The sequence below is a fragment of the Sardina pilchardus genome, chromosome 12, assembly GCF_963854185.1.
Source record: "Sardina pilchardus chromosome 12, fSarPil1.1, whole genome shotgun sequence".
Taxonomy (NCBI): Eukaryota; Metazoa; Chordata; class Actinopteri; order Clupeiformes; family Clupeidae; genus Sardina; species Sardina pilchardus.
In genome coordinates, this window is record NC_085005.1 from 9657255 (window position 1) to 9668336 (window position 11082).

Consider the following 11082-nt stretch of genomic DNA (forward strand, 5'->3'; position numbering starts at 1 on the left):
GATGCTATGAGAACAGGTGTGCTGTGAGGTTTTGGGGACGCGAGTTGAATCCTATATGACAATTGTCAAATGTATAGAACACATGTCATGCATACTGTATGGTCAAGAGATTGTTGTTATTGTGCATCTATGCCATGTATGTTGGTACCCATTGTAACAGTTTCATTGGCCATATTGTGAATGATACAAATAGGAAACAGTATAATACATACAGTATGTATTTTATTTAGGATACAGCAATTACTATAACTTGTGTTTGATTTTACAAGTTATCATTATACAAATACAAAACATAGTTACACATGAACATTAAACATATGACTTGGGTAAACTAGTACTTCTATGCATACAGTTTGCAACATTTCATACTCTTTCACATGGGCCTGTTGCATCCCTGAGAGTCTGCAAAGGTCATTAGGTCACACAGCATGGGCACTCATTTGTTTCCACAGGGTGCAGTGCACACAGCTACTATGCAATGTTAACCACACAGTGCGATCAGGCTGTGACTCCATATCTGTCCATTTATGGCACACTGATGCAGAAATCAGTCCAGTGATTTCAAATATTTTCTTTCATATTGAGAGAAACATGACGGATGTTGAATTTTATTTAAATGAGAGTTTGTCATCAGTGATTTTTTATAAGTTGCATGGACAGGGTCAGTTTAAACAAATACATGTACAGAGAACTTCTAGAGACCTTCTAGAGACCTTCCTGTGCTGACCCATTGGTTCTTGCATGTGTGGTGTGGTGTTGCGTGGTTAAATTAACAAATTAAAGTAGCATTACTTTGTGCATATTGCTATTAATGCTTTGCATTGCGCATAGCATGTCAACCAAATTAGAACCCCATTTGTTTCACCGGCACATCCCCGTACAAATAACAGGTCTCTTGGCAGTGTAATAAATGCAGAATCCTCTATCTAATGAATAAACATTACCGTCATCACAGACCTCACTTTCCGGTAGAGGTTACATTATTCATACTTTTCTGACATGTAAACAATGTGGAGTTTTCTTTAAGTGTGTTGGCCAGGTAGCCTAATCAACATGAGAGGGCTTCTGAAATGTGAGGATTTCCGTGAGGTGTAGTGCAGAAACAGCACGGCAGGATCATGGGCCAAAGCCCACCGCCAGAGAGAGGATTGCTTCAAGCGGAAAGGATTTAAAACATAAACAGATTTAGTGCTCGCGTTTCTTTTTGTTTATGCCCCGCTTTCCTTTGAACTAGGCTCAGATTCTCTCTATACTAATTTGGTCGACAGCGTGCCACTTGCTCTGCTCTGCTCTGCTACGATGCACATATCTTTTCATTTCTTTAGTTTGGATCACAGATCTTTTTTAAATAATTGATCATAACAAGAAGGGGTCAATCTGGTTATGATGAGACAATTCTACAAACAACAATTTGAATAAATAAAGAAGAACATAAATGCAACTAGGTTAAGCTATAACATTGATGAAAATATATTGCATACCGTCTCTTACTACGAAAATAATCTTTGGTTATGACTCTCCAGAGACAACAAATGACCTTGTGTTGCGTTGCGTTGCGTAAATGCTTGTGTGGCATTAGCACAGCATATTTGGTCAACTCCCTCCTTGCAACAGCCTGTTGTGGAGTCTTGTGGTAAAGAGTCTTGGGTGCTTTTGTAACTTTAGGCATTAGATTTGAGAAGCTGATCAAGTCTGTGGTTCGTGCCTCATTATATGAATGTATAACAAATCATATAATGAATACAAATATAATTAATTAATGAATCAATTGAGTGACAGACCTTGAAAATAGACCTAGGAGATGGTCCTATGTGGTCTACTTAGACCTGAGATCGAGTGCAGCCATTTTGATTTTGTCATCAGGTCTTCTGAGGGTAGGCTACAGTATGTCACTGTTAGACCTGAATTACTGTATACACAGGATTCAACTGCATCATTTAGCCGATCTAATATCAAATTATTTGGTGATAATCTAATCTAATATTATAACTGGGTGATACTTTAGTGCCCCCTTTGGCTTCTCACTCTAAAAATGTTTTAAAATGATCTACAGCTGATCTACTGAGATCTATTTGACACGGATTGGGTTTAAAAAAACGTTTTGAGTGTTTGAATCTTTTTTACATCTGTATACCCGGTGCTGGCCAGATATACTGCACATAAAATCTTTGTAATGGACGGCTTAATTTAGCCATAGTGGATCGAACAGTGCCATGACCAGTTTAGTTTTGTCCGTTCTGGTCCATCCTGCACAGGCTCCTTGTCCAGTCCATCTTCAGCAGATGTCGAGCGAATAAGCATACTGTAGTCCACACACATTCCCCCGCAGTCTGTTTGGGTCATGATGAGAAACATTCTGTGGAGCAGAGACAGAGCACTTCTTCAGTTTGAACACGCAACTCTAATCCACCACAACTGCCACCTACAACGAAGAGAGTCTGGCACCCTGCTACCAATTTCCGCCACATGTTCTCAGTCACTATACACTTCCCTGCCTCTCCACTAAAGGGCTTCTGTGTTAAGTCGGCAAGGGCAATCACAGTCTGGGACCAGCCCTGCTTTACAATTGCTTTATGTTATTTTGTTTTCTTTTCTGGGGCTTTTTCTGCCACCCCTATAACAATAAAAATGGAATATCAGAGTGTGTTCTGTTTGGTTGGCATAGCAATTTGTTTTGGAGGACAGGCATGCCTGGTCGGGTCGAGGAAGGTGGAGAGTCAAGGTGTTTGTTTGGCAGCCGGGCTGGCTGATGGGACTCAGTTATGACTCAACCAATAACCTGCTGCTGGGTGGGTCTCCATTTTCCATTTCGCAGCATTGAACACCACAACAATTACAGTAGATGCTGCAGGGGCAGCGAAAGGGACAGACAACAGTCACCTAAAAACACAGTCGGCAAATGATAATTGATGTCTGTCCACACCTGTAGTTTTCAAAATAAACTGCCAATATACTGTATATTCAGTATGACCTGAATAACCTGTTCTGTCTATAAGCTGAGTAACACCCAGAGATACCCAGTGGTGCCATTGTGCTATAATGCATAACCATGTTCACACACAGCCATGTTTACTTTCTGTGCGTACATGTTCATAAACACATTTTGTGACATTTTGTGGGGTATGTAATAACAATAATAATAATAATAATAATAATAATAAAATATTGCCAGGCTTACATTCACCTTGCCTGGCCATTCTGTACCCTCATTTACGAACAGATATTAGTGTGTTGAAGAGAGGCTTTGCTGCTGGATCAGCAGACTACAAAATGGTGGTTGAATAAAAGCTAAATAGACGGGCTGCATGTGAAAACCATTGAGGGTGAGGGCTATGAAGAAGCTTGATAATAATGTCGTAACTGGCAGGCAATTAAAGGCTTGCAAGAAGTCTCTCTCTTCCTATTGCGTTTTACATTACTAGCCTAATACCTCCAATCTCAGTTTCCACTGCCATGTTTGCATATTATGCAAGCAGATCCAAACTTTTGGAGGATTCCAGGTCCTAATTAACTGTGAATAACATAGAATGGTACCATTGGTTCCTGTGATAAAAATAAGCCCTGAGACGCCATAGGTCACACTGGTTTGAAAACAGCTAAGGGGCGTTGTTAGGCACGACACAATGTGGGTTTAACGGCATCACACGTGATTCAGCCAATCATAATGAAGTCCCGGAACTATCCGCTTTAGAAATGGCAACAAGTTGCAGTGACTGGACGCGGATGTGCCTTACCTGAGAAGATGTCGTTGAGGTTCTCAAGTTCCTCTTGGACCCTGAGGAGCAGGAGATCCTGCAGAATCTCCGGCTGCGACTCCGGTTCTATGCCCAGCCGGTCCAGCTGGTGCTCGCTCATCCTCAGAAGGGCACGACCTGCCAGGAGAGACGCCGGCGGTGAGACACAGAACATACACGAGAATGAAGAACACAGAAGAACACAGAACATACACGAGAATGAAGAACACAGAAGAACACAGAACATACACGAGAATGAAGAACACAGAAGAACACAGAACATACACGAGAATGAAGAACACAGAAGAACACAGAACATACACGAGAATGAAGAACACAGAAGAACACAGAACATACACGAGAATGAAGAACACAGAAGAACACAGAACATACACGAGAATGAAGAACACAGAAGAACACAGAACATACACGAGAATGAAGAACACAGAGGAACACAGTACATACACGAGAATGAAGAACACAGAAGAACACAGAACATACTCGAGAATGAAGAACACAGAGGAACACAGAACATACTCGAGAATGAAGAACACAGAAGAACACAGAACATGCACTCCTACGAGACCTCAGTGAGCTGCTCTCACAGCAGCCCGGAGACATTCAGCGAGCGTTCTTAACAAACTCAAACATTTTCCCAAGGAACATAATAATCATAATAATATTAAAAATAGTAAAATTCAGTCTGAAGAGAGAATTCAGTGCACAGAAAACATGTGCTGTCTCAGTTGTTGATCGATGAGATTTGCCACATAAACATATCTTAAGCTAGGACAGAGATCAAATAAAAAACAAAGTGGAAAAGCAAAGGGAAGCACGTCCTATTGATTTGGTGATATGGCACACTGTGAGCGATCAGAAGTGCATGATGCTACCTGAGATGGCATGGATGAGCACGGCCTGCTGCAGAGCGCTCTGCTCACCCAGATACTGCTTCTTCACCCAGTGGTACACCTCCTCCACTGTCCAGTACGACACTCGCTTGGATGAGCCCATGTGGAACTTCTGAGAAGTGACCTTGGTGCAAACCAGAGAGGTTGATTATTACTACAATTATTATTATCCATGACCCTTGACAAATAATAGCATTAATTTGCGATCTGTTAGAGGGCTAAAGCACATGAACACCTGTCTGGAGATATTTTACTATCATATTACTGTTACAGTATATTACTGTTATATTACTATGCTTACATTTTTTATTGTCCATATTTATTGCTGGTAGATTTTAACCTTGCACTGTTGGACTATTTTGTATTACCACCTAGACACACACCTCATGCTGGATCACAGTACCAGTCCTCATGCATCTTTATCTTTAGTATATTTCACTGTTCTTTTTAGTCATGTTGATTGTTGATTTGCTTTTTATCATCCTCTTTACATTGTAGTATATGTGTTTACATTGTGTGTGGTTAAGCTGCTGGGACCTTGAATTTCCCCTTTGGAATCAATAAAGTATCTATCTATCTATCTATCTACTGTATCTATCTGTTTCTGTCTATCTAGGCTTCCAAGCCTTTTAATGAAAAGACTGAGCTTGATGATTTACCGCTGTCTAAAGGGAACACTTTCTAAAACAAAAAAACAATGCCGCCTGGCCTCCCATATGGTTGTGAGATGGAAAAGCTTCCGTTGTGAGCACAGAACTGGTATTTACTGATATGACAAATCAGTGAGAACAATAATCAAATCGCTGCTTTTGTTTGGTTTTCAATGTTATCTGGGGGGTCCACAAAGCTGCAATGAACAGAAGTAGTGAACTACTTCTCCTTGCGGTCTTAAAGGACCTTAATCAAAGAAAAGCTGCACATTTAAACAATGTTGCTTCCTTTCAGAAACATTAAATATTCATGGGAGAGTGACAGAATCATGCCATGGAACTCTATAATGAAAACACTGCAGTGGGGTAGACAACAGGAATAAACTTCAGTTATGCCTCATCGTAAAGGCAAACCAAGACAGTGTAATAAAGCTGCCCATTTGTATTGCAACATACTTCATCAAACACTGCAGGTGATGTGGACATACAGTAGGACCTATTTGTATTCATGTTGAAAAGGTAGTAAACACATGGTATATGGTATGGCCTTTATTATGGGAAAAAGTATTTTGGTCAACTGTCATGACAGTATGCAATAGGTCTACTGATACAAACGTACCACCTAGCGACCCATTTGATAATTGCACAATGCGAAGTTTATGACGAATGTTGACAACAGATCCAAAATGACTACACTCAGAAAACAATGGACACAATCTGTCATTACAGTTTACTGTATATCAACCCCTGTTAACAGACGTAACGAGGCAGGTTACAGTTCGAGAAGTTACCGTTACTTCGACTAAATCAGGAAGAATGCCATAACATGAAAGAGGAGACGGCGGCATTGCATGAAAAGAACGAAAGGCATGCAACCTTTCCAGTAGAATTCTGCCGTTAATGCCTGGCTGTAACTATGCGCTGCAGATGCAACAAACCACGACTGCTATGTTATGAGCCAGAACATCGCTTTGTAGATGTTTATCAATGTCCTCTTCAGAACAAATAAGTAACATATGTCAAGCCAGGCAAATTTCACCTTTTTGTTTACCCCACCGGTGATACGCATCCTATTTAATCCACGCGAGTCCCATTAATTCAGTAAAAGTAATTTTTTAGAGTAGTCTAAGGTTTTAAACAAAGATAATGCTGGATCCTTACCTGTCCCGACCTCTTCTTAAAGGCCACACCCGCGTTCCTGCTCATCTGGGCACACCTGGGAGGAGCACAGCGCGTTGACGCAACGCTGCAATTCTTTGACATACTGTAAGTGACTCACCTATAATTTGCTTCTCCCATTTTTCTTTAGCTGGTGTTTTACTATTTAGGCTAATCATGCACTGTCGTAACAACCTGTTCTTGAGGGTTAGGCTTCGGGCAGGTAGCCAACAAAAAATAAACAACGGAATAAACCAGTCCAGTAAGAAACCCAACATCTTCGAGAATTAGCCTACAAAAAAGGTTTTAACTTGACTTGGCTACTGTAAAACAGGGCTAGGCCTTTCAAAATATATATCTCGTAGAATGTAACCTAATTAAAATAGGCCTAATAATAATGATGATAATAATAAAATAAAAAAATCTATAAAAAAAATCTATAGCCTACTAAATGCTAAAGCTCACACATTAAGCCTTTAGCAAACAAGATATACAATTTCAAATGTTGTAACAGCGGAAGATGCCTGATTAGAATCAACAGTTTTGTTGCATGAATTAGATGGACATCTCCAGCTGGGCAAGTCCTGTGCCCAGTTTTCTACCACTGCGCGGAAATTAAATTAGGTTATGCTTTCCGTTTTAATGAGCAGTTTTGCAGTAGGCAACATGAACATATAAACAAACACAACTTTTGACCGTTATGACGCGTGTTTTGATTCGCAGTAATGTGATCAGGAATCTGTAGGCTAGGCTATTTCTGTTGGCATATTCATCGCTTGCCTCAGAGCAAATTGTCCACTAGAGGGCGTGTTGATGCAGCGGGACGCAAAAAGTTTTCCAAAAGTGGACACTGCCCCAGGGCGCAGTCGCGGGGAAACTGGAGACTGTAGAATGAGGTAAGGACATAAGTAATTAGGGACAGCCTCGGCGTGTATAAACGTCACTTGCAGCATTCATGCTTCCACTGCACTTTGCAAGTACGGAATTAACTTATGAAGTCGCACTCAGTCGTCAGTGCATTACTCTGTCCTCTGTCCGGCTTCTCATCTGTTGACTTCAGGATCGTCTCCCTTCTGTCATCCAGCCACATCGTTGACAGGGAAAACATGTTCTAATGACTGTCATCGGAAAATAGACGTGACAAACAGGAATAGAACCTATGCATTTAAATGATCATCTTGGCTGTTCACATGCAAAATTATTAAACTCACACTGAGCTTATAGGTAAGTCAGATTTTCTTTTATTTACTTATTTTTTTTACAAAAAAATCTTACTTTTGATATTGATTGATTTTGCAGTGTGTATTATTTTTGCTCTGTATGCTTTGCTGGAACAAAAAAGAAGTTCACTTAGACATCTTCTCCAGAGCATCACTGACAGAAGGTGGCAAAGCAACAGGTTGAGTAACACCATGCTGTGTTTTGCACTGTGGTTCTGTCAGGAGTGAAATACTGTTGCATGACAGATTAGTTTCCCGGGAATAAGGTCCCAACTCTCTCACTCACTCTCACTCACCTCAACACACGCACACACACACACACACACACACACCTTTTACAATTCTCTCCAAATGTTGTGAAATGACATTGTGGTTGTGCATGCAGGGGAATGTTACAGATGACTTAATCCATCACCCTCTCTCAAAAGGGACTTGATATGTTTTGACTAAGATATAACACCTAAACTCTTGGGCTCCAAACAGATGTTGACCTGGACGAGGTCCATCTTAGCAAAATGTTAATAGCACTCCGTGGATGTTAATAATCCCTGCTGGAGGTCAGTAAATGCCACCGGTCACAACGTCACTTATGCCCCCCCCTGCACCCCGACCCACTTCACCAGTGCCCAGTCCTTTGGTTGTGCTCCGAGTGATTGATGAGATGCCAGTGCTGTGCTTTTGAAGTTCTGGTTACAAGGGATGTTTTTTTTTCTTTCTTTCGCTCTAGTGTGGTTTAACCTCATTAAGGTTGCTGGACACAAGTCATACATTCAGAGGCTTTGAGGGCTGCGGAGAGCAGCTGGAACATGCAACAACGACAGGCAGGCAGGCAGTCCAAGAGCTGGGGCGGTGTGGACAACAAGTCCAGGGCTCGAGATACAGCTCTGATATGGGCTGACCCCTGGACGTCCTTATCTGGTACCGGTCAGCTTGTATCAGAGATTCCATCTGCCACCAGAACAGCAAAATGGATAGATGGTCTTGTTTTTGCGTGTGAGGTGATTTTTTTTTTTTTTTTGGCGTAACAGTGAGAAATAGCCGCACGATAAGGCGATGCAAGAGCACAGACCTTTGAACAGGAGTCAAGAGGACAGGTTCGAACGAGCGAGATAAGGCTGCGAAAGGGTGTTCTCTCTTTCTCAACGTCCTCCTCTCGGTCAGCCCTGATGGGTGGTCATCTCTCCCCCCGTCAGGTCGTCTCCTAGCAGCACAAGTGTGTGAGTCAGGCTGGAGCTGAAATGTCAACAAGCAGCACCCCCCCCCCCCCACTCCCCCCCCCAACGGCGTAATGAAAAAGTCCAGACTGAGCGCTTTTTAATGACTTTGCTAAACAGCCCCTTGTCCGTTCCCGTACTTCACGTTTTTGTTCAGAGCGAGGGCTATTAATGGCAGCCCTCCACCGAAGTACGGCTGCGGCTTTCGCTGATTTCTCCCCCGACATGTGTGCCCAGAACAAGATGTGTGGTGTGTGCCGTGGTGGTGTGTCATTATTCCATGAGCCCCATTGATTGCTTCATCTTTTTTTTTTTTTGCTGGTTTCACTCAAACTTTTTGTTCCCCTAAATGCTTTGAAAGCCTCAAAATAGCCCCATTCATGTGCTGCACTTGTTTAGAGGCGAGATGATCCGTCTCATGTGGCGGAGGCCCGCGCAGTGGCCCGAGGCAGAGCTGTGTGGCAGACATGATGCTGTGGTGTTATCACAGCAGGGCCTGTGGTCTCAGCCAGAGACCATCTCTCTCGCTCTCTCTCTCTCTCTCTGGCTCTATCTCTCTCTCCCTCTTTCTCTGGCTTGTGGTCTCAGCCAGAGACCATCTCTCTCTCTCTTTCTCTCTCTGGCGCTATCTCTCTTTCCCTCTCTCTCTCTGTTTCTCTCTCTCTCCCTCTCTCTCTTTCTTGCTCATGCGTGGCCTGCAGTCTGTCAACTAACCCACCAAGACTGTGGGAAGGACCATGGATAAGGAATGTGTGGTTTCTCTCTCTCTTCTCTCCTCTCCTCTCTCTATTTCCTCTCTTTTCTCTATCTCCCTCTCTGTCTCTGTCCTTCAACCCAACAGCTGTTGAGCCAGGAATGTTTGCAGTGGAGGGTCTCTGGCTGTGGCCTGGTCTCAGATTTATGGCAGCACTAGATGGCAGCATGAGTGGGTCCGGGGCTCTGTATTCATCAACACTCCTGATGAGAAAAGAGTAAAACCAGTCTTACTTAAACAACATTTTGAAGTTGCCACTAAATTACAGTATAGCATATTGACTGTGTGACTTATATTGTAATACAGTCTTGTGTTTGTTGTGATAAGAGTTCCTCAACCCCAGGCTTGTTGTCCAGCTGGTGCAGTGTTTTGCCACTCCCCCATGGTGGGAGAGAGAGAAAGTCATTCACTTACAGCCATATGTTTTTTATTCCTTCCATTGTGGGGCTAAAGAAATGGTTCGGCCCATACTGACATTTAGGACTCTTAATGTTTAAACACAACAGTTGACGGGATTCTCCTCTGTGTAAACATGGCCAAACAGTCACAGGGCCCCGTTAGGACGTTATGAGACTGTTCAGTGAGGGCCTGGCCAGAAACTTTTTTTTATTGGAACATTTAAACTCCTTTTCTGTCTCATTCTGGATCACATTCATCCGTTCTTTTTTTTTCTCCCCAGCTCTTTCTTCATCGCTCCCCCCTTTCCTCAGTCCTTTAAGTCACTGGCAGTGATTAATGTTTAATTACTTTCTCCAAGTCGTTCAGGACAACAGACTGTGGAAAAAATCAGCTACCACGTTGAAAAGGCATGAAGGGTTGGAAGTCTGCTTCATAATAAGAAGCTGCCAAGGGGTGCCAGCCACTCTGATACTGATTATAATCACTGTAAATGTATTGGAAGGAGCAGGCAGTCCACGTGACTGCAGAATGCAGTCCTGGAGTCCGTATGTTGCATTTGGAGGGAATTTTAGTCTGTACTGGCATCGCGTTGTAAAATCGTCGAGGTGCCAGCGGTGTGGTCAGACAAGCACGCACACACACACACACACACACACACACACACACACACACACACAGCGGTGTGGTCAGACCTCTTCTGGCCCGTATATCTCTGAAGTGTCTATTGTTCTATAAAAAGGACCACAAGAGCAGAGGGTCGTTAACACTGTCTGGTTCTGATGTATGTCATTATTATTATGTAACGCCTACTGGTCTGCTTCTGTTCTGTTGCAGGATGGAGAACAAGGCCATGTACTTGAGCACCTATCAGGACCGGGACAACGGCTCGTTCTACGAGGAGGCCTACGACGGACGGAACCTCTCCAAACTCAACCTGTGCGAAGAGTGTAAGGCCGCGTTTGGAGATTCTTTTTCCACTATGACGCCATTTCCAAAAATACCTGCGGTCGGTCTGTTTACTATGCCACTTTGCTGTAGCGTA

General features: G+C 42.8%; 2 protein-coding genes across 2 annotated transcripts in view; one reads left to right on the forward strand and one right to left on the reverse strand.

Moving 5' to 3' along the window:
* Positions 1–205: 205 nt before the first annotated feature.
* On the reverse strand, positions 206–7543 carry LOC134098331 (sterile alpha motif domain-containing protein 12-like). Its single transcript, XM_062551362.1, has 5 exons — positions 7458–7543; positions 6457–6511; positions 4628–4769; positions 3735–3872; positions 206–2356 (listed from the first exon to the last, which is right to left on the reverse strand). The coding sequence occupies exons 1-5, from the start codon at positions 7541–7543 to the stop codon at positions 2340–2342; spliced, it is 438 nt and encodes a 145-aa protein (XP_062407346.1). The 3' UTR covers positions 206–2339.
* The window catches only part of scara5 (scavenger receptor class A, member 5 (putative)), a 48464-nt gene continuing 44743 nt past the window's right edge, over positions 7362–11082 (forward strand). The window contains exons 1-2 of the mRNA XM_062550985.1: positions 7362–7677; positions 10875–10987. Coding sequence (XP_062406969.1) covers positions 10876–10987 — 112 coding nt within the window. The 5' untranslated portion in view covers positions 7362–7677; position 10875. The remainder of the gene's footprint in view (positions 7678–10874; positions 10988–11082) is intronic.